The 25,389-nt window shown below is 36.2% G+C and overlaps 1 protein-coding gene across 1 annotated transcript; it reads right to left on the bottom strand.

The window, feature by feature from the left end:
* Positions 1-468: 468 nt before the first annotated feature.
* On the bottom strand, positions 469-14,396 carry rgs5a (regulator of G protein signaling 5a). The gene is made up of 5 exons (XM_027154500.2): positions 14,246-14,396; positions 11,647-11,760; positions 8,154-8,215; positions 2,846-3,012; positions 469-2,150 (listed from the first exon to the last, which is right to left on the bottom strand). The coding sequence occupies exons 1-5, from the start codon at positions 14,287-14,289 to the stop codon at positions 1,989-1,991; spliced, it is 549 nt and encodes a 182-aa protein (XP_027010301.2). The 5' UTR covers positions 14,290-14,396; the 3' UTR covers positions 469-1,988.
* Between the last annotated feature and the right edge of the window lie 10,993 nt (positions 14,397-25,389).

The following is a 25,389-nucleotide window of genomic DNA, read 5'->3' as shown; positions in this document are numbered from 1 at the left end:
ATATATATAGAGAGAGAGAGAGAGATGCACATGATATAAGATGAGAGGGCAAAACTCTAATATCTATTGACAAGACTGGAGCAATGCCCTTAATGCCCTACTGGGTTCTGTCATCTGTCCTGGAGCCTTTTCCATGAGAATCGGGACACAAAGCAAGGTAAAATATGGACAGGATGCCAGTCTATTTCAGGTCACCCAATCTGATGTTTTTGCTAAACCTTTTACTTATGTTATTTTGACACCTGGTATAAATTTCCCTTATTTACACCAACCGCCCTCGATAGAGAAGCATCCAGACAGAGTGCTCAGAGCATTAATCTTCATCATTCATTCATTTAGATAAATTGGACAAAAACACAAGCCTTCAGATGCCTCACCATTATATATTGACAGAAAATAAATTGTACTGTAAATGATTAGAAAAAAAAAAAAAAACAACCTGTAAATTATTTACATCTGAAAATTAAATGTGTTCATAACTTTAATGCACTTATACAATTTATGTGTGGCTACATTAGTACATATACATGTATTTGGCTTAAAAAGAGGTGAGCTATAAGTCCTTAGTAGCCATTTAAATTTAATTTGATGTGATTTTATCTGACAAATATTCAGCACTCATACTCCAAAACGAACAGACTTTTTTAACTTTTTAAAATGTAGAATAATTTTTATTTTATTTTTTTATTTTAGCTGACCTGCAGTGTCCTAATATTTCATGTTATGTGGCATAAAAATCAGGACTTATGGACCACCTATTGTTGCATATAATGCACTATACTTTATGTGATTTTAATGAACAATAAAAAGGTTAGCAAAAAAACAAAAAAGAAACATGCAATAATATATTGTATGTGCATATGGTGAGATTCACACATGCAAAATTTAATAAGGGAAATCATTTCATACATATAGATAACATGAATCTGATACTTGGTACTTGGTGGTAAGCAACATGTCTAGAAGTGAGATTAGCCGCTCATGTCGAGAGCATGGAATAATAATAATAATAATAATAATAATAATAATAATAATAATAATAATAATAATAATAATGAGAGATATTGTTTTGAAAGAAATCCATCACTGCATTTTGCTTAATTCAAGAGGTTTTTTTTTTTGGGGGGGGGGGGGGTTATCCCTTATACTGTACTTCCTTGGGAATGCTGTTCCTCTGTATGAAAAAAAAAAAGTTCTCTAATGCTGTACGGTAGACCCACTCCTACTTGATTTTCCCATCTTAGCAACGTACACACCACAACAAGCCTCGTCTCTGGTTTTCCCAGGGACTCGGTGCATTTAAACACGTCCCTCGCTTCTTTTACTGTGAATGATGATAGGCATTCAGGGCTTAAGTGTGTACCCATCCTCCCCCCACCTCCCCGTCTCTTTTATACACGAGTGTTAACATTAATGTGGACGTTTCCAAGAAAAAGCACTCGTCGTTCGCTCCCGTCCCCACACCAGCCGTATCTCACTTCACGGCAGACAAACGAACACTGCGCTCAGATATTTCTTGCACCTCGGAGGCCAAGATGTCCTCTTCAAAAACATGAGCCACTTGTCTAGTCTAATGAATTACAAGCGGGAATTAGTCTGACTAAGATTTTCCATTTTATTTAGTAGACAGGGAGCTAGAAAAATTCTGTTCCAACAGTTTATGCAAAACAAACCGAACGGTTCTTCAAAAAAAAGTCGCCATTACACACGAGTACAATTTGAATGGCTAACAATGTCTTGCTTTTTTTTTTATTAAGAATTATCATTAGAAGGTTCTTGGCAAAACTGTAGAGAGACAATTTGGGTTTACGAATTTTGGAAGATTCCAATATAGCTTTTCTTGTCTGGTTGATTTTAAGGCTCCCAAAATTCTAAGTAAAATGATAATTGTTTTTTTTTTTTTATGTTGGATTTCTAAAATTATTGCCAAATCCAAACGACCAACAATGCTTTTGAGTTTTTGTCCCCCTACAACTGGCTAATTGCCTTTACTTGATGAGCTCTTGGTAATGCTCGGATCTGAGGAAGCGGCCGAAGGAATCCTTCTCCATCAGGGTGTAGATGCGGCTCTGAGCCAGGTCAAAGGTAGCCGGTGAAAGGTCAACCAGGTTCCTCAGAGTCACGTCTTTGGTGAAATGGTCAATGTTCACCTGAAGGGTGAAGAGCACAGAGGATGTTATAGCAAGGGGCACCTTGGGAAATATGATTTCAAATATTAGGAAGTAAATGAAATGACCTTCGAAACGGAACACGATTTCAGCCTCTCATTAAAATGAAGGTTTTATTAATTATTTTTTTTTATTAAGGATGTTTACAGAACGACAATGGGGAATATGACTATAACATAAAAAATGACATTAATCACATCCATTTATTGAATATTGAAATACTTTCAATGACAAAAAAATCTTTAGAAGGACCGACAAGGTTTATACTGTGCATCACACTTGTTAAGTCTCATGCTTGACAATAATTGGGTCAATTGGGTATCAAAATAAATAAATAAATAAACAAACAAACAAACAAACAAACAAACAAACAAACAAACAAACAAACAAATAAATAAAAAAAAAACATTTCCACACTCTCAGGTGACCTGAAAAACCACTAGATCAGCTGGTTTAATGTCCTGTGTACAGGAGGAGGTGAATTAGACCAGAACGTGGAGGTTTAGCAAGCAGGAAAATGTTTACTTCTGAGAAACTAGACAACTTTCTATTCCTTTATAGCAGGCTTACATACTGCACCACAGATAGAGGAAAAGCACTAATGTACATCCTCTGGCATTTGAAAAAAGTGGGGAAAAAAATAAAATAAAAAAAGAACCTGAATGTAACAAACCAACCTCTTTGTGTCCACCAGTCTGAATGAAGTCTTCATAAATCTTCTTGGCCTTGGTGGTCATTTTCAGTGGAGACTTAGTCTTCTTAAAATCCTCACATGCCAACCAGAACTCGATATTCTCCTCGCTGAACTCAGATATCAGGAAGCTCCTGAATGTAGCAAGGCCATCTGTATAGCAATAAAAAATACAACAGGAATAACTATATACTTTTGTAACACTTAACGACTAAACCCTGTGCGCATTATTAAGACGTTTCCCAGCACTTTCTGTATATCGGCGAAGTAGGCGTCTATTCAATAATCATTGTGAAATCATTGCCTGCAGTGACTGACTGCAATTGAGGGGAAAATGGCTTTTATTGTTTTGCTGTGCTGTCTTTTAAAACCACGGCTAGCCTTTAATTTCGCCGAAGTGAATTGAATGCTTTTCTGCCGAGTGCACCGGATTTAATTGCAGCCCAGGAGGGAAAAAAAGGTCTGACAGGCAGTAACGACGACAACAACAAAATACCCATAATCACAAGCCAAGGCATGTGTTTTGTCTTTCCGAATGTATACAGCTTCAAAAGCATTTCAAGCTCTTTACTGTGTCCATATTCCATTACGCTGTTCTGCAATGCAAATCTGTAGATCTCAATACATGCATGCGTTATATATTAAGACACATCGATTTTGCACTTAATTAATTACACTGTTCTTTCTTTCTCTATTATTTAGCTATTGAGTATTAGACACAAGCTTTATACGTTCTCTTCTTAAAATGTATTTTATTAGAAACACCAATAACATTTACACGACACATGAAACGGCTTGATTATATAAACATTAGGCTCAGGGTTTGACTAGCATAAAGAAGCGAAAGCACTCATTCTCAGGGCTCTCAAGTTTTGAAGACAGGCAAGCGTGACATCTCCAACACCTAACAACAAGGGCCCAACAGTGGCAGCTTGGCAGTGCTAGGGTTTGAATCCTGATCATAAACAACCCACTTTAGCAATGCCAATCAACCTACCACACATGTTTTTGGACTGAGAGAGGAAACCGGAGTACCCAGAGGAAACCCCCGAAGCATAGGGAGAACACACACAGGGCTCAGGTCAAGTGAGTCAGATGTGTTTGAAAGATTTTGTTTTATTTGGGAAGTGGTAGATCAGTGGTTAAGCTGTTGGATTACTGATCGGAAGGTCAGAAGTTCAAATCCCAGGACCACCAAGCTGCCACTGCTGGGCCCCTGAGCAAGGCCCTGAATGTTCAGTTGTAAAAATTGAAATAAAATGTAAGTCACTCTGGATAAGCATATTTTTTTTACTATATGCTCTGATATCTTTTTATCCCCTTCTCCAGTTCTGTAAAATATCAATACTTTTCTCTTGGTATTGTGCTAACTGTTTTCCTAAACCAATTTCATCCTCATTTTAAGTCCGTGTACAGAAAATTGTACACGAACACAATTTACAGAGGTACATTTTATTGTATTAGGGAAATATTAAAACAATAAATCCTAAATTAGTTTGCTTGCTATCGTGTTTAATCTTTAAAGACGTCAAAATGTTAGCATATTGTTTAAGATAAACACTTCAGCTAATTTAAAAAGCTTCTGTAATATATCTAGTACATTCTTTAGCACAGCACAATATCCTCAGTGAGAAGAGCTTTTTGAAACCCCGATGGTCCTTTGAGATCGCGGATAAATTTAAATAAAGAAAGGATTAATTAAACAAATCCCAATTCCCATAAAGTAATGTGAAACAATCTCTCTGGAGGTCCTGACATGACAGCTGGTATTCAACAGTTTGACTTCTGCTGCTTTATTAATAGCAGTACAAAGTTAAATCCTGGAAGGCAGCTGTTAAATCACTGTTGTTATATATATGTATATAAAAAAAAGTCGTGCAGATTATTTTTCATCTTCCTTAACAGACACAACTTTTTTTTTCCATTTAAATGAAATTTTTATTTATTGTATTTTTATATGTATTTTCAAATCTTCTTCAGTTCTAAACCTATAAGCATTTCCTTAGTTTTCAAGGTTTCCAGAGTTTTCCACTGTGCTCATTTCCTAGCTAAATACTCACAGCACAGTCCCCACTGTGTGTTGTGACCTTAACCTCATTTGTGTAAACTATAAAAGGCTCCAGTTACATCACGGTCATCCCGTTTCCCATTATCCTTTTTGTCAAGGAACGGAAAGGGGGGATTAAAGATGCTGAATAAGCATGCAGAAATCCTTGTAAAATATTCATATTCATTCTTCTTTAGTAAGCAATTTATCTTGATCTTGGTTGCGCTGGATTTGGAGTCTATCCTTGGAACACTGGGCATGAGGCAGGAATACACCTGGATAAGAAAGCCAATCTCGCTACATATAAATGTTTCATTGAAATGTAGAGTGCACTGAGATGCACTTTGGATGATGCTATGTTCAACTTTCACCATTTTCCTCTATTTCACGGTACGGTGCCAAGTTTTTTTGTTCTGCAGTGCCCCAAAGGAATACAATGATGGACAAGATAAATGGCTAGGTTTCTTGGGATTGTATTGTCGACAAGTGTCCACATAGCCTGGCTTTTACTGCAGTATAATGGCCGTTGTGATGCAGGATGTGCAACTTTCAAGGCTGCAGAAGAAATGTGGCCTATTAAGCAACTTCCCCCGATGCTACTGTACGGGAGACAGCATAGAATGAAAGAACTGGTGTGACCGCTGGGACAGAGAAATGTTTATGCAAATTGTTAGTCTTCATAAAAGTCTGTGCTGTAGGGTTCATCAATTAGAAATGACCTGCAGCACAAAAAACAAACCAAGCAACGTCATCCAAATGTGAGCAGCTAATTTTTCTAGACATTGGGTGGGTTGATAATTCAAGTAAATATTGCCCATATGGGGATAATCCTTGTAGAATGGCATAAGCCTTGAAGCTTATGCCCACCACCCGGTGGTGAAGACAAGAGATCCCTCATGTCTTTCTTTTGAGGCAGAAGTTTAGATGATCAGAGACTTTAATAACCACTGTTCAGTCTATATAACACCATTGGAATATTAAAAATACTCTGCAGAATTGCTCTTATTGCATGGTATTAAGATTATTTCATTGGTTTACAAAATTTCTTGGTGTTATCTTGCTGATAAATCTCAGATTCACCCACATTGTCACCCCAAAGGAACTACAGTAAGCCTCCAATGCATGGCAATAACGTCCCAACTCTTTTAGCCAAAGTGGTTGCTAACAGAAAAAGAGATTATCAACATTTCTGCATCTTGAATAGGCTTACAGTATATGGGTGACTCTTAAGGGACTCTAGAGCAAAGTGGAGGTCCTGTACAAAGTTCCTAAGGGATCTTGGGATACAGATTAATTCTTTTAGAAAGGCTGCTACAAGCTTATGGCACCCCAGAGATCCCATTCATGGTGTAGTGGTATGTGACTATGACTGCCATATACTGTGTGTGTGTGTGTATATATATATATATATATATATATATATATATATATATATATAAATAAATATATATATAAATGTATATATATATATATATATATATATATATATATAGATATATATATATATATATATATATAATTTTATGTAGATGGGAACTTGCTGTTGTCCAGACGTCCCTAAAGAAAAGTCAGGATCTTGAGAACAGGCAGTATCAGGTCCATTTGATAAACACGAGTTTCTACCTTCTACCTCAGAGCATGTAAGATTCTTGTACTAAGTCCAAAACCTCAGAAACTCGTGACCTGGTCAGGGTTGGCAAATCTTACTTTTAAATGTACATTTATGGCATTTATATTGACTGATTAAAAAAAAACTGGGTGATCTGTCCCTAAGGAGAAATCCCAGATTCAACTACAAGGTTGCTCCAGAATCATTTTCTGCATCCCGTTGGACCAAAAACAAGAATTTGCAGGCTAAATCTGGGCCATACAAAACTATGACAGTTATGGGCTAGATTTTCAGTTTCAGGAGGCTGTTTAACACTTTCCTTGACAGGAGTGTGTTGATTCCACCACTTTTAATGTGTGATTAATGTGTACATTGTTCCATCTGCACCTAGGTAAACCTTTCCAAGATCTGGGCCACAACTTCTGGGTGAAGAGGCCACTTCTGGATGTACATGCTCTCTCAATACCAATATGCCTTGGCTCTCAGGAGAGATTCCATGGACACCCAAAAGAGATGCCGTACAAGGCAGTTAGAGCTTTTCTACCACATGTTGCTATGATGGTCGAATGTCACGCGCCGCAAACCTGTAGTGATGTCTGTTTATCCTACAACTATCCTACCGTTCATAACAAACCATAATACTTACTGCTCATAAGCAAGGTTGTCAATTTGAAGGATGTTTCTGCTATGATTTATTGAAATCAGATGCTTTTATGTAAAAAACAAGAAAAACATGGAAATAAATGAATTGATTACCTTCTGCTGACCTCTAAAAATGATTGAACATTATAAACGTATTTACTGTTTCAAAACAAGATCTTGGAAAAATAATGGTTTGGGGTAAAAATCTGCATAGAGATGATTCCGTAGCAAGATTGGATTAGTAGGCCAGCTGGGTCAGTGTATGTATATATACACACGCGCGCGCGCACACACACACACACACACACACACACACACACACACACACACACACACACACACAAACACCACACACACACACGCATTTGCATAGACACACTACTTCATGCATACATTTAAAAATTCACTTCAACATTCAGTTTATTAAATTACATTGATTTAAATGTTTAATATTAAAAAACAATCCCAAGAAACCTGTGTTTTATGCAATCTCTCTAGGATATAAAATAATTGTCTTGTACTTTCACTGTTACAAATGAATTTGAATAACATCGTTGTTGGCACCTTCTACACACAAAGCCTGGGCTTAAGTGGTTGTCTGATTTAAAATTCTTATTTTTCTTATTCCCATCTTCCTATTTTTTATTCCTTCCTTCATTTATTTTTTTCATGGACCAACATCATTCATCCTATTTTAATCTAAAAATGAATCATAGTGTTTTTGGCTGTTCACGAGTGTGTTATTTTGCTCTAGGGTTGTACTTTAATGACATCACCACATCTCCAGGGTCAGAAATATGTTCATGATTTGGTTATTTGGTTTGGTGTGATTGTAGGGCAGGTCGGGTCCATGTTTGGTGATTATGTAGTATTGATGATCTCAGCTGTATTCAGGTGCTCACTATGCCCTTCTGACCTTTACTGGAACCTTAAGAAGCCTTAAACATAGATAGACAAAACATGGACAGAAATAAAAATGGGGTCTTGTGCACTTACAACTGTTGGAGAGGACTCGGTCCAGAGACTCACGCCAGTGGGCAGCCTCTTCAGGAGTTGGCCTGAAAGACACAAACCACAACACATGATTATTTCTTTCAAAGAGTAACAACTCAACAACAACAGCCATCTAATTTGGACTTTTCTCTGTGTCTGTGTGAGAACTATTTAGTTTGACTTGAATCATTACATTCTCAAGAGGTGTGTTGCTGCAATAAGCAAGCAAATTGTCCCTTGTCTGTCTGGTAATAAGTAAAGAATCACAGAGTAATAGCCATAACCCAGAAAATGTGTGAGACTCCATGTGCAGAAAGTTTCTTAACAAAAATCCAAGGCAGAATCCAAAAAAGCAGTCTAAAAGATATGAACATTTACTGAAATTTGGGAATAAAGCACATGAAGGGTGAATCCAAAGACTTGTTTATTATTACTGTAAGGGTCAAAACACAGAAATAGCAATCACAGAATTCTACTTGGCATAGAATTTTACATGAATGTACTGTAAAAGTTGGCAAGACTTCACACTAACTGAATATTTGAGTTGGCTTTGTATAGTCTGTAAACAAGAAGTGTTTAGATTGATGGAGAATGAGTGGAGGATCACCGTTGCCATATAGGTGGATGTGACACAGGGGTTCATTTTCATAATAACATACAATTGCATCCAAAGATTGACATAGAACTGAAAAGTGCACTTCCTGTATTCTCAGGATGGTGTCCAGACATATTTAAGCTCTTAGTTGATAGGATTTACAGTATATCAGCTGATTCCTTATCATACAGCAATTTAGTTGTAGAGTCCTGTATTAAGTGTTGTTAATTTTATGATGCTCCTTCCTTGTGTTAGTTGTCTAGTTCATGTAGTGCCGTTAGTTTATATTTTTTAAGTCAACCAACCAACAAAAAATGGTGATATAAGCACAGATGTGTGGACATGTACAGTATGTGGTATTTAATATTAATATTGGTAACTAATATTTCTGTCCACTACATTTTTAGACCTTAAAGGTTCTGTTCGAATCTTCCACTTAATACTGACTTTAGTGTATTTCACAAGCCACTAGCATACTAGCCATTCATCTAACAGTGTGTTTTGGAAAAGTGTGTGTACAGTACAATACAAAGAGCTACCTTTTTTTTACCAGAAAAGGAAGTTTGCTTACATTTAAATGCGGTTTACTATTGCATCTCGCATTATATAAGCCGTATGTTGTGAGAAAAAATCTGCTTTATTATGATAAGATTGTTGAATGTATTGTTCAGTACCAAATTAAGCACCTCATTTCAAACAAAACAATTTTGTTGTATTGTTACACCTCTGATATTGGGATGAAGTATTTACATTTACAGCATTATGCAGACAGCCTTATCCAGAGCCATTAACCATTGTTGGTCTTGCTTAGTGGGCCACCAGTGGCAGCTTGGCGGAGCTGGGATTCAAACTCATGACCTTCTGGTTGGGAATCCAACACGTTAACCATTAAGCGACCACGTCCCTCACTAGGCTACCTCATCCCAAGTATATTCTTTATATTTGATACTTCACATATAAAGAAAACAGAAGAAATGCAATGCTGGAGCTTATATTTCTGAACAGGAAGACAGCGACTTGGATTTACACTCAACTTAATTAGCACTACATTCATGTTATACCAGAAAATTAGACATGGAGAAATCTAGGTCACTTCTGTGAGTGATGTTGCACCACTGAGGACAAAAGGGTATAAAAGAATCATTCATCTTTGAGCAAAATATTGTTTGTTACGCAAGGCTTTTCATGGTCTTGTGGGAATTACGGTATAAATAATTTCTCTGGCACTTTTATTTTATTGCAAAATGGACTAACTCACACTTACACACACACACACACACACACACACACACACACACACACACACACACACACACACACACACACACACACACACACACACACACACACACACACACACACACACACACACACACACACACACACACACACACACACACACACACACTCCTTCTTTCTGTTGTTTTTTAAACTCTACAGTGTTCCTCTTCATAATGAAGAATAGCAGATTTCTGTGTACAGAGCAAATGCTTTACCTGTCATTTACCAGATATAGATATTGAAATTGGTTAAAGCGAGTAATCATTAATCAGTTGCACTTACAGCATCTTATAGGTGTAATAAACGTTTTATGAGTTTTAATAATACATACAGTGGGCTATAAGGTCCGAGACCACATTGACAATGTGTGAAATAAACAGAAGAGTTTTAGAATGTTAAAATACTTAAAACAATGAAAGTAAATAGTCAATACCTTGAATACTTAATATTCAAGATTCTGCACTAGTGCATGTTTAAATGCAAGTGAACGTGTAATATTGACCATGTGCAGGTTTTCCGCTATTGAAGCACGTGTTCAGATGACAATCTGATAGATTTGATCTAAACTGGAACATAAGCACAAACCTTTGCACAAATTCATGGAGTCCATGGCAGCTCAATTACACACTGTCATCAAAGGAAAAAGGGGACGTGACAAACATAAAAAAACAAACAAAACAAAAAAAAACCTAATTTCGTATAAACAGTTGCACTGTATTTAGAATACACTATCATTATAAATCATTTGTCATAAATCATCATCCAGACGTCAGTTACAAGCTCCATGGAAGTTCTGTGCATGTGTTCAAAATGCAATTGAGGCTTATTAAATTGATAGTGACAGCACTTTCATTTCCTGCTCTCCAGCCTTCTGTAATCATTTACATTATGGCCCTGGCAAAAGGGGAAAGTGTTGCATCATCTGTTTTCAATTCAATGTCATTTTAAACAACCATCCATCCATTATATATCTATCCATCCTTCAATCTGTCCATTTTCTGAACCTTGTATACTACGCAGTGTCTCGGGCAGCCTAGAGCCTAATCCTGGGGATTTGAGGAATGGATTTTCTACACATTGTTTTGTTATTCATATAATAATTATAATCATATGATCGCATGGAACACATATGGGATGTTTTTGTAAGGGAATTCTTAGTAGTGATCTAGTATAGAAAATATAGAATAGAAGCCTTTATTTGTCAAATATACATTACACCACAATTGGAGGTTAGGTTCAGAGTACAAGGTCAGTCATGATACAGGCCCATGGAGCAGTGAGGATTAAGGGCCTTGCTCAAGTGCCCAGTAGTGGCAGCTTGGCAGTGCTGAGGCTTGAACCCCAATCTTCCAATCAACAACCCAACTCTATCCCTATTTCCAATATAAACTGTCCAGACTTGTTTGTATGAATATGTAACTGAGGCCAAAAAAATCAATCAATAAACCAAACAATAAATTAACCAATAAATCAGTTGATTAATTAATTGAGACTCTGCTGCTTTACTGCCAGAAACAACTTTTTATTATTGTATGTGTAATCTAGTATGATAGAGAGAGAGAGAGAGAGAGAGAGAGAGAGAGAGAGAGAGAGAGAGAGAGAGAGAGAGAGAATACTTACTTCTGAAGCTTTTCAGGTTTCTTCTCAGGCTTTTCAGGGTATGGGATGATGAGGTCAATGGCATTCTCTGGCTTCTGGAGCAGAGTTCCCAACTTAGTCTTGATCCCTTTAGCCCTATATCCGAAATGTAAACACACAAATACATACATACGTCAGATTTACAGTACAAACTGTTTGCTCTTCCCTGACATCTATCCTCGCATGCTTTCTATTCGGAATAACTTTTGATGTGAAGACAATATAATATTAGACAGAGGGAGCATGAGTAAACACAGCTGATTGAACACTTCCAGGCTTGATTGCAGTCCTTCGTACTGAACCATATCATCAGCCACTCAGAAATATGGAAATTGTCAAAATCAGTCAGGAAAGGGATATGAAAACATTGTAGGACCTTGGGACAGCACTGAGCCTAATCAGAGAGCGGTGATGAATCTTCCCAGGGTGGTCTGGTCTGCCAATATTTCTCAAAGGGTGTAGAATCAACTCTTGTGGGAAGTCACAAAAGATCCCCAAAGAACTCCCAACAAACTGCAGGCTGCTTTAAATTCAACTATGGTCAAAGTAGACAGTCGGCAAAACTTGGATTCATGGGAGAGTAGCAAGGCGGAAACCGCAGTCAACCAAAATGTCAGTACTGTAATGTCAGTGGCAAAATCAAAAGCAGCTGGATTATACCAATACCAATGCATTTTGCCAAAACATTCTAAAAAGATACACCAGTTGTATAACAAACATTTGTTTATTTCTGACATAAAATGTAAAACATTTTTAAACTCTCATTGAGATGCTACTTGCACTGCCTCCGACCTGGATGACTGGGTTTTGGTGAAAGGATCATGAATTCGGCGCAGTGTCTCACAAAGCATCCATGAAGAAGAAAAACAAGTCCTTTTGGCAGAAAAGAAAGTAAAACATACTTTTGGAGTGACATACTCAAACTATCTCGTAGAGTCAAGGAGACAATACATGAAATGAGCCTTTTATTTGTGAAATGGGCCTGAACTGAACTGCACAGAAGTGTGGACTGTAATTCCTCAACCCTAACATTACAGACTGATATCAGATGATAGGAAATGTATGTTGTAGGTATGTTGTAGGTGAACTAGATGCACCCTAGAAGGAAAGATTGTCTATCAGGGCATTATACACGTACATTTACACCTAGGGGCAATTTAAAGTCACTCATGGTTTTATGAAATTGGAGGAAACCAGGGAACCTGATAGAATCCCATAAGGACATGGGAGAACATGCAAAAGTAAAGGTTTACAAAATCTGAGCTCAGATTTGAGTTATTGCTCTGTTTATGAAGATGAAGTGCAACCTGATATTACGTTTTTAACGAAAGTTTGAGGGAAAGAAAGAAAGAAAGAAAGAAAGAAAGAAAGAAAGAAAGAAAGAAAGAAAGAAAGAAAGAAAGAGCTTGCATATGTTACTTATATGATTACCTGATTACTGTTGGAGTCTGTAATGTGATCTTGAACTTTATTATTATTATTATTATTATTATTATTATTATTATTATTATTATTATTATTATTATTATTATTATTATTATTATTATTGTTGGTAACAATAGCAACAATACTGATACTACTAATTGTAATAATAATAAAATAATATGGTTCTATTTATTATTATGATGACTACTACAATAATAATAATAATAATTGTATTTATTTATTTATTTATTTATTTATTTATTGCCACATCCCAGGTTTCCTTTGCACAATATTTAATTAATATTAATATTTATTATTAAAACATCTAAAACGATTTAACCTCCTAAATCCTGTGAAAATCCTGAGGTGACAATGTTTTTGTCATGCATTTCTGAAGGGCCAGAAAAATCTCTCTGTCTCACTCTAATCTGCCATGAGACTAAACCTTCACCATTTGAAATTCATCCTGCCATTTTTTCAAATACTTACTTATTTAAACTTACTTCATCCTGCCTTATTGAAACCATACCTTATTTGATTAAAAACAAGCCCTCTATACCCTTCCATCCTTTTCTGAGACAGACGGAGAAAATGCTCCCTTTGATCAGCATTGGCCGAAATTTTAAACACACGAGTCTTATATTTCATTAGAACTCACACAGACTTCATGCTCTACTTTAAATGAGACGTTCAAGCTTTCACACGACTGCAGAAGCAAAATGGGTTGATTCACTATACCAAAAGTTGTGTTTTTCTGTTAATGTAATACTGTATTTCAAAAGGCAAAACTGTCAAGTATTATAGAAAAGGAACTCAGCACAAGTTCATAGATCTTACATTCAAGCACATTCTCAACTAGAAATTTAACGCTACCTTAATTTAAATCGTTAACATTCAGTGTTTTCAGAAAGATTGCAAAAGAGTACTAATTACTTTTTTTCAATATTTCTATCTGGTGTTTTATTTCAGCTGTATTATAGCTGTATATAGATCACAGAATAAAAAAATTCTCATTTTCATGGAAGGACAGTTTAGTATTTCTAAATCTTTAGACTTTAGTCTCTAGCTTTGAGTCTTTACTGTGTGAAGTAGAAAGTATTATGTTTGAAGCAGAAAGCCTAATCTGGTACAGTAAACACAAACTGTGTCTGCTTACCTCTCCAGACATGTCTGAGGAAGGGCAGCTAATCCTTTACACATGGTTTGGACTCTTTAGTATTGGCTTCACAGGGTTAATCCTCCAGCATTCTTTTTCCTTTTTGAATTTGTCCCTGTGCTCCGCTCTGTTATATGGAGACCACTTATTGGATTTAAGCCAGCAGCTCAACAGCCAATTGAGCTTCAGTTTACGATTACGCCATGGCTGTGTGTGTGTGTGTGTGTGTGTGTGTGTGTGTGTGTGTGTGTGTGTGTGTGTGTGTGTGTGTGTGTGTGTGTGTGTGTGATCTAGAGAAGTTTGTACTTTTTCAAACCCCTGTCCAAATGTCTCAAGCACTTTCTGTTGAACATAAACAGAGTTTAGGAAAAACCATCAAAGTATCGTGTACACTTGAAATATCAGACTGATCGAGTGGCTTACAGTTTAATCCTGTCTTCAGCAGCTCTTGCAAAAGTTATACATTCAGAGATTTATAACTTTATAACTTTATTTATAAGTTATACAGAGGGGATTTGTTTATGAATTTATTTTAGACAGGAAGAAAACAACAAGGAATGCCATTGCTTTAAAATGTCATTAATGTTTGGTCACATAAATAAATGTGGCATGACTGTTTCTAGATACAGAGAGAGTGAGAGAGAGAGCGAGCAAGAGAGAGAGAGAGAGAGAGAGAGAGAGAGAGAGAGAGGATTATGTGGTCAGTGACAAATATAGATAGATAGATAGATAGATAGATAGATAGATAGATAGATAGATAGATAGATAGATAGATAGATAGATAGATAGAAAATAAAGACAGGTAGAGAGAGAGAGAGAGAGAGAGAGAGAGAGAGAGAGAGAGAGAAAGAGAGAGAGAGAGAGAGAGAGAGAGAGAGAGGATTATGAGGTCAGTGTCAAATATAGATAGATAGATAGATAGATAGATAGATAGATAGATAGATAGATAGATAGATAGATAGATAGATAGATAATAAAGACAGGCAGAGAGAGAGAGAGAGAGAGAGAGAGAGAGAGAGAGAGAGAGAGAGAGAGAGAGAAAGCAAAGGAGACTAAAGCCTATAGTTATACGTTGTGTAAGTTAAACACCACCAGGCTGATTATAATGAGACCAACTGAACATCAGTCACCACATTAAATGCAGATGAACAGCTTCAAAACAAGAGAGAATGTTCGAAATTATGTGGCGTCTGATTGGAGGTCAGTAGGAGCTAACTGAAAACAGATGGGAGGAAGTGGTGTATATTACACTAAGGGTTGGCTAAGGCTCTATCTGTGCTTGTAGGTCAATCAGTGCAATCACCATTACGTTACACTGCAGCTGATTGTGCTGTTTTGTTTACATACACCCTAAACTAGATGTATCTGTATTTACATGCACTATATCAACCAGTTCATGTCACTGGATGCAAATTTCTTCCAAAGTCTTAACTTCAGCCTTCATAGCTAATGATAAGGTATTAAAAGGAAATGATTCCTGCCATGTAGTAATGTTAATTGCTTACATGGACCTTCATAAATTATGGCTTTTATGTAACTGAACCGTTATGAGTTATAATTAATATTCGCGTGCAGCCTCGTCAGGACTTTATGAATCCTGATGAGGTGACATTCATTCACAGGGGTGTAAAAGAACAAAATTGGCCAATCATCTTTTGTGTTTCAGTGAAATTGATGCAAGACAAGATCGTTAGGTCATTAGGTTATAAGCAACTCGACGGCATGCAGCATTCAAGAAAACAAACAAACAAACAAACAAACAAAACAAGCAGGTCTGGCTTCACATTTACTGTGAATGACAACCATTCAACATTTCATTATCTTGGACCTTGCAACACTCATCCCTTTATTAGGTTGAATCCATGATTAGGATGCCAACAGTTAATAATTCTGTCACTGTATTTAACAATAATAATAATAATAATAATAATAATAATAATAATAATAATAATAATAATAATAATAATAATAATAACCATGCATCTTTCCATTCATAAAATTTGCTGGACTACTGAACTAATTTGATTTTTCAGGTGTTATTTGTTGACAATGTGTGCTTTCTGCTCTTAAATGAGTAACAGGTCTAACAACATACAGTATGGTTAACCTGAATTCATGCTAATCGTATATAATTTTTTTTAACTTAATATTTTCTTTTTAGACTATAATTTGGGTAACAGGATTATACTTTCAATGTGACTTTAATAAAGATGATAGAACAAGAGCGGGCATATTTTTCTTCTTATGATGATCAGGAAATTCAGATGTTATGTAAATGTATGTTATGGGAATACTACAAATGTTTCATGAGGGTGAATATGTTCAGGTAACAGGGTTGACTACATGGGTGTAGATTTGGATTGAACAATGGGGGGTGAATGGGTGTAAGTCCTGTTTATTATTATTATTATTATTATTATTATTATTATTATTATTATTATTATTATTATTATTATTATTCAAATAATTGTTATTAAATGAAAGGTAGATTATGCTGCATATCTGGAGTGTAAAACCTTGACAAAGATTGATGCAGTTTGGGAAAAAGATGTGCACAATGCTATACTATACTACAATAGTTTTTTACTCTCCCTCTCTATAAAAATACTTTGCATCTTCAAGGCTACCCGTGATCTGGTCAAATGCCAAAGCACTGTGTTGTGAGGCAATAACTGGCTGATACCAAATTTTTGAAGGGGTGTGTGTGTGTGTGTGTGAGTGTGTGTGTGTGTGTGTGTGTGTGTGTGTGTGTGTGTGTGTGTGTGTGTGTGTGTGTGTGTGTGTGTGTGTGTGTGTGTGTGTGCGCAATGACTAGTTCTGGCTATTGTGGGTTTCATTCCCTTGTGAAGTTTATATTATATTAATATATAGATATATTTTGAATATATTTCCATTTTATTATATAAATATAATAATATAATATTTTTTTTAAATATTAGAATAAAATCTAGGTGTATTGGGACCTGACAGGCACAGATGTTGGATTTTTTTTTTTTTTTTTAAATAATGTAAGTAATTAATCCAAAACTTCCATATACTGTAGGTTGTTGAATAGGATACAATGTGAGTAAATGTAAAATCACCAATTGTACCCCAATCATGGAATCCATTGTTTTCTATGCTGTAACTCTTGGTTTATCTTGATGGAGCATGAACAATACGCCTTACAGGCACCGCCCATCTCCCACAGAGTGCTGATCTACTGTGATAAAACAAAGTCAAGCATTAAATCACAGACAAACAGAAGCTTCCCCTGTGCTGACTCTTTGTTTTTTATTTAAATGTGATTAAAGAGAAATCATAATGGTATTGAAGTGTATAAAAAGCTTTGAGCGGTAGTCGAAGTTGGCCATGTGAAAGTAATTAACGCACTCTAGAGCCATGTTTAGCAGGCTGGAGCTACAGTTGTGGAGCCTAAACAAACATAAAGCAGCTACATTTTGAGTGGCTTGTTTGCTTCATTGCAGAGGATATCAACCAGCTTCCTGCCACAATGGACCATTAAAGGAGCTGATGATAGATTCTGCCCCATTGAACGGCTGCACGATTTGCAAGAGTGCATGTTTAAACGTTCGCTGAGGCTCCACTCATCTGTGAAGCGAACACATTTGGCAACGGAGCTTACAGTGCTAAGGTGTGCTTTAACTAGAATTCGGTGGCATCAACAAGTTGTTATCTTCTTGTAAATGCTTCGCTTGCATGCGTCACTGCTTGACAGGATGCAACTCTGTTTAGATTCAGTTGACAAGTGTTTTTATTCAGAGTGAGGATTTTCAGAATCCAGCGCAGGGTTTTTAGCTGTTTAATGAACCGAGTAATAGCAGTGCCTGAATTTACACCAATGAGGATTTTAAGGGATAAACAGTGAACAACATGGAAGAACAGCCACAAATGCTAAACCATGTCAATGCCATAGTAATGGAATAAGATAAATAGCTAAGGAAAGAAGGTAGATATGAGAGAAGAGCAGAGGAAAAGGTGTTTATAACAGTTTATAATCACACCATTCAGTGTCACCCAAATGAGGATGAGGTTCACTTTTGAGTCTGGTTCCTCTTAAGGTTTCTTCTTCTTTCATCTAAGGGAGTTTTTCCTCATCACAGTCTCCTCAGTCACCTCAGGCTTGTTCATTGGGGATAAATACAAACACATTTAAATATAAGTCTACTATTAATCTTGAACTTTTTGTACTATATGTTTTATGTTCTGTAAAGCTGCTTTGAGACAATGTCCATTGATAAAAGTGCTATACAAATAAAATTGAATTGAATTGAACTCAAATGTTAATGTTCTTATTCATGACATTGCTTCCAGAGATTATCAGCTTCAATTACAATCACAGTCTGGTTAGCATCAGAAAAAAAAGGGGTAAGATTATAGATCAAGCAATATTTAGAACACGATTTGTTAAGTCAAGTCTCATATCGATAAACTAACAAGGGAAGCTTTCTCCCAGCACCTCATGTGTGAGATAACAGACAGGGATATCAGACTGACGGATATTTTCAATCCTAAGTGTTAAACTTAACACTGATAAAACTGGACAGTAGCATGCCAACATGAAGAAAAGGCCATACATGTTATTGAATTTCATTGTACTGTGATGGAAGTTTAAAAAAACCCAACATTTACAGTTGACTGCCTATTGATTGAGAATAATAATAATAAGGGGGACTCCAGGAAGCAATTGCAATGTAATTCATTTCAAACAAGTGATGTACAGATTATTCATTTGGAATAATCTGAGCAGCTGTTATATTAAACATTAGATATTCCTTCATCTTAAAGGTTCCTGATTGAACTCCTAAAAGTGGCTTCATATTTAAGGAAACCCTTCATCACAGATAAAAGGTCCAAGCTCACCAAATCTATGCTGTGGTGTGCTGGGTAGGAAGCTGCAAAAAGAGAGATGTGTTATGAATGGACAGACTGATGAGGAGGACAAACTCTGTGGTTGGAAGAAAGAAGGACCCTTGGAGATGAGGACTGTTCTACATCTTGGACAACACCCGTCACCCTGTGCACAGTATATTCACCTGGCAGAGGAGTGTGTACAGTGGCAGACTGCTGTCTCTGTCATGCTTCACTACAAGACTGAGGAACTCTTTTGTCCCCCGGCCATTAGACCGTACAACATCTCTCAGGTACGGCAGGGTGGAAACATACAAACTGAGGAGTGAATAATAGTACAGGGTTTCATCTGGGTTTACTTGTCTATTTGTTGATACTGGATATTTAACATTTACATTTTTACATTATATAATGCAGTGCAGAGGGGGCACTGTGGCTTAGTGGTTAGCATGTTTGCCTCACACCTCCAGGGTTGGGGGTTCGATTCCCGCCTCCGCCTTGTGTGTGAGGAGTTTGCATGTTCTCCCCTTGCCTCGGGGGTTTCTTCCGGGTACTCTAGTTTCCTCCCCCGGTCCAAAGACATGCATGGTAGGTTGATTGGCATCATTGGAAAATTGTCCGTAGTGTGTGAGTGTGTGTGTGTGTGAATGAGAGTGTGTGTGTGCGCTGTGATGGGTTGGCACTCCGTCCAGGGTGTATCCTGCCTTGATGCCCAATGACGCCTGAGAGAGGCACAGGCTCCCCGTGACTCCCCATGCAGATACTCTAAAATGACAAATATTATAAGGGCCCTTTAAATATATTAAAAAAGTGATATTAACTTTAACTTTGTATTTAAAAAATAAATTTAATTAAAAATTTAATTTGTATTTAAAAAAATAAAATTTTTAATGTTAAACATCTGAAACATGGTCATGGGACTGCTTTATTTTAGCTGTGACTGGGACTATAGTTAAGATACAGAGTGATTCTAAGATAGCACAAAAAAGGAATCTATTCTGGCACTGTCAGAAAAACAGGGGTGTCTTCATGGATAAAATTCAGACCTAAATGAGGGGATAGCGAAAAACACATGATTAATTAAATAAAAATGATCACAATGACGATACTATGATAAAACAAAGACGGGGATACGGATAAATAGGGAAGACAATTAGACACATACAGCAAGGAAGCTGAGGCAGGAAGAAATAGACAAGGGCGGGATAGACAGCTGAACACACAACCTAGACAAAGATTTGACCTTCTGGGGCAATAACAACCCAAAGCACAAACCCATGTCAAGAAATGAACAGCTTCAGATATTAGAATGCTGTGAATTAATTAAAGAGTGCTGTGCACAGAAAATCCCCTTGTCGCTGAAAAGTCTGGAGAATTTTTCACCAGTATTAAAAGTCTTGATTTGACTTGGGTTCACTTTTAAAATACAAAAAAACTGCAGTTTTGACATATGGTGTGCAGAATTCTTGTTATACCCCAATTTATATACAGTTTTATTCAATATGCAGTATATATACAGTAATTGCAGTATTTTTAATATATACAACAGTTTAACACTAGTTAGCTGAATGTATTCCTCTCAATATTACCAAATACAGTAGTTGTGCATGTGCCTAGGTCACATGTGCAGATACTTTGACAGCATATTGTCCTCATTAAACCTGCTACAGATTTGATCTTGTTTGTGTAACTTCACTTCTGGTCACAACCCCAAATATGGTCCAGGGCTTTAAGACTTAAACTTTGTGATCTTAAAACAATGATGTCAAATATTTGCAAAAATTAGTGTGTACCAAAATCTCGTCTGAAGCTAAATAAAACACAGACCTATCAGATATGAACCTGGTCAAATCGAGACGGCTGCCAAAATATTTTCTAATTTGTCTTTGGGAATTTCAGCTTCGGGCCGTTCTAACAGCGTCACCTCCAGTTTCAGTGGATCCTCCGACCTGTTCCTTCTACAGAAACCAAACATAAACCCAAGGTTTTTTTATTTTATTTTATTTTATTTTTTTATAAAGCCTGTGTTTGTTGTAGGAATTATTGTTTAATGATGTTAAAGTGTCAAACTTTTTTTTTTTATACATTTAAAGGGTCCCACTAATATTTTTTATATTAATTCAAGTGTATCTGCACAAGAATATAGATAGATAGATAGATAGATAGATAGATAGATAGATAGATAGATAGATAGATAGATAGATAGATAGATAGATAGATAGATAGATAGATAGATAGATAGATAGATAGATAGATAGATAGATAGATCTTTATTGATCCTGGGGGAAATTCATCCAGTAGCTACCTACAGAGAAATAATTAAGATTATCACAATCGAAAGTATTATTAAACACACACATAAGTAATAGACAGATACTTTATTCATCTCAGAGGAAATTCAAGTATCCAGTAGCAAAATACAGAGAAATAAGAGTATAAAACAATACCACCTCTTCCCAACATGTGCAAATGAGGTTCATTTAATTTTTTTTTACGTAAAAATGTAAATGTCAAATGTCCAGTATCAACAAATAGACAAGTAAACCCAGATGAAACCCTGTACTAAGTCACTCCTCAGTTTGTATGTTTCCACCCTGCCGTACCTGAGAGATGTTGTACGGCCTAATGGCCAGGAGGACAAAAGAGTTCCTCAGTCTTGTAGTAAAGCATGACAGAGACAGCAGTTGTAGTGAAGCATGACAGAGACAGCCACTGAACACACTCCTCTGCCAGGTGAATATACTGTGCACAGGGTGATGGGTGTTGTCCAAGATGGAGAACAGTCTGTCAAGGGTCCTTCTCTGCTACCAGTGAGTCCAGCAAACTACACATACAGTATGCAGTACATAAACTGTATGTGGGACAGACATGTCAGAGAACGCAGAGAATAGGTTTCGGCTACTTTAACAAACCAAACATAACTTATCAGTGACTTGTCATGTAAATGTTGCTTTTATTTACTTCTTAATCTTGTTTTTGACAAAAAACAAACAAACAAACAAACAAAAAAAGGTCAATCTACCCAAATATGTGTAAAGCTTTGATAGCTAAGCAGGATTTCCTCATACAGAGAATACTTGACTTTGATCAAGTTGCTGGAAAACTTTGTAACCTATCGAAATGAAGCGAAGACATCAATTCAGCTTGTAGTCCGACTGTGTCAAAATGTGAGAAACATATGAGAGAAACATGTCTCAAAATAACTACAGTAGAAGGAATGTTAACATTTCACAGTGTGATTATTGTCCAAACCCACTATACGTTTACTTCGAACATAAGTGCACAACTTTTCTACACACACACAACAGATAACCTGAAAAACAAGAGTAAAAACGTTAACCTGTCAAATGTAAGGTACGATATGGGTTGAAAATATGGGTTGCAAAATGAATAACAAAACAAAAAACCAAAAACAAATACAACAGATGTTTGAGGTAAGTGCAGAGAAAGTCCAAGATACTGTTATCTTAGACCGATCTTAATTCTTGTTGTATAAACATCTGGTTTCTAAGAAGTTTCTAAGAATTGTGATGGTTCCAGTTGAATGCAAATAATTTTAAATAAATACATCCAAAAATTTCTAATTTGTTCAAATTCTTTCTTACACACACACACACACACACACACACACACACACACACACACACACACACACACACACACAATAGTATCATTTCACTTCATTCTAATAATTGTAACTAAATCATTAAGCTAAAAAGCAAAGAAACAAATAGAATTAGAGCAGAATTAAAAACTATAAAATTATAACTTATTTGTTATGTAAGTAACATGTTCAAAAGTTTAATCCACCGTCCATCTTCTGTAGAACTTATCCTATACTGGGTCACAGGGAACATGGAATCTCTCTCGGGAACTTGTGGCACAAGTTGCGGGACATCAATCAGCCTACTGTACCGTACATGTCTTCGGACTGGGGGGAGAAAACTGGAGTACCTGGTGGAAACCCCTGAAGAACAAGAAGAACATGCACACACACAGGGATGAGGCAAACCACCACACCCTCTTAAAGTTAAAAGTCAAAAACCAAATTAACTTAAACCATTAATAATCAGCATTTAGTGATTATAACTTCAGAAAGTAAAAGCTCTAGAAGTTTATTAAAGTATTTATGGTGCATGCCATGAGAAGAGAAGAGTAATTCCCAGTATGTGAGAGTTCAACAAAAACCGAATCATTCTTTGTGGTTAGGTGTCTTCATCTTTAATACAACACATTGTCAGGAAAAGAAAATTACAAGAGACGGCATATCCAATTGCAAAGTATACAACATAAGCTCCAACGTAGGAAATATTCTGTGAGTAACAGATAAATTTGGATTTGTGTGCATGAACAATGACAAGGCCAAACCAGTTCCAAAGCATTGGGGAAGCTCTCAAATGAAGCCAGATTTCTTAAAAATACATGTGAAAGCAAAACATAAAAACTTGGCAATAAAAGCAAACTTGTTATACACTTTTACTTAAGATTCATTTAATCTTATCCTGCTATACTGCAAGGGTTTTTTTTTTTTTTTTTTTTGAGTCTAATCATTAATGCAAAAGTGGTTTCAGGTGATAAAAGCAGCTATAACAAATGGAAAAGCCTGGAATTGGACATACAAAGAAAGTTGAATGTCTTCCTCTTTTTCTATTGTTCAAATTGATTTTATTAGCCCATTAGAGTTATTATATTGAAAATTTTTAAGCCTTTTAAAGAAAACAATAGCATTTTTTTTATCGACTTTTTTAATACTCAAAATTTCAGTTTCAATATCAGAAAAGAAAAAGTTAGCATGCCATGTCTAGCAAAAAAAATTTAAGCAAACGAACAAAAAAAAAAAAAAGCATACACCAACTGTTTTTGTGAGTTCCTTTAGAACATGACACGTCAACTTCCCAGAAACCTTAGCTACGAGGGTTATTACCTGATCTGAGACATGTTTAAATTGTTAAATTCTTGCTACTCTAATTTTCTCCATCTGTTTTTCTACCCAAATTGCATGCTAAGTGAATATTGAGTCTATAGTTTACAGAGAGTGTCAATGGTTACCTCCACTCAATACTGTTCTGTACTGTTAATATTATTTATACCGTCCTAAATATTTATTGTATTTTCTGCCAAAGTTCCAATGCATATGGTGATGAATCTATGGAGGAATGAAGAAATGGTGTGGTCCAGACTGTAGACTTATGTAGTATTCTATGCCACTGTGTGGTATAAACAGTGTGAGTAGTTTGTTTACACTAAAAATTCCAACAAAAAGAAGTGCACTTCAAATACCACGCATCACCGCACTCCAAAATAAAATCTTTTGTTTATATAAAAGAAAGTGGGTGCAGCTAAAAGGTTCTGATGCTAGACACGTTATTATTTCCTAGATTTTCGAACAACGTTCGATTTACTTTTCCTCACTTTAAAAAAAAATCAGTATTTCCCTAAAGAGAGCGGTGTCGCATTACGTGACGTCATTTACCGATAGCTGGGAAACGGTTTAAACTTTTGGTTAGTAAAAACGTTTGTGCTCAATTTGAATTGATTCTACTCTTCTAAAATCCATACCATAATATGTTAGTAGAGTACAAAGTAAATAGCAAGTAGAGTACAAAGTGGATACTCTATTATTGATCACATGACCCATTTCCACACTCTTCCACACGGACTAATGATCTACTACAAAGCCCTATTCACTAAATATAGAAACCGGGTTTATGATGATTCTAAGAATGATCTCAGAGAGCTCGTAATTTATCTTAAAACTTTCTAACTCCGCATCTTGGCTTAAGAGTGATTCAGGACCAATTTCAGAGCAATAACCCTAACCCTAACCCTAAACCCTAACCCTAACCCTAACCCTAACCTTTTGAGCACGGAAAATACAACTTTTATCTTAAAGAGGAGGATTAAAAAAAAATAGGAGTGCTTTTAAAATCTGCTCTAGTACAGTTAAGCTCTTTATTTTTAAAGAGAAAACGCCCACATTTCTAAGAATCCCCTTAGAATTGCATCACTAGAAGAAACTCTTTACACTAAGAATTTTCATGAATTTAAGTCCTGAAGCCTGTTCACTGAAGCATCGCTTTGAGTTCATCTCTAGTGGATTCAACATTGATTAAGTTATTGAGTTTTCTTGGCCTAGTCCTTGACCCTTACACGTTGTCTTTGCTCTTTATATTTGCATGCTTTAACAATAAACCGGCATTTGCATTTAATTAAACTCCCTGTCTATTCCTGACTGAATTCTTAGGCTGTATACGCTGCAATGAGTTTAATCACAGATGGTTAAGCTGAAAAGC

This window comes from Tachysurus fulvidraco, chromosome 5 (genome assembly GCF_022655615.1).
Source record: "Tachysurus fulvidraco isolate hzauxx_2018 chromosome 5, HZAU_PFXX_2.0, whole genome shotgun sequence".
NCBI classification, from domain to species: Eukaryota; Metazoa; Chordata; class Actinopteri; order Siluriformes; family Bagridae; genus Tachysurus; species Tachysurus fulvidraco.
Note: the sequence above shows the minus strand (reverse complement) of the source record. Positions and strands in the feature narration are given on the sequence as shown.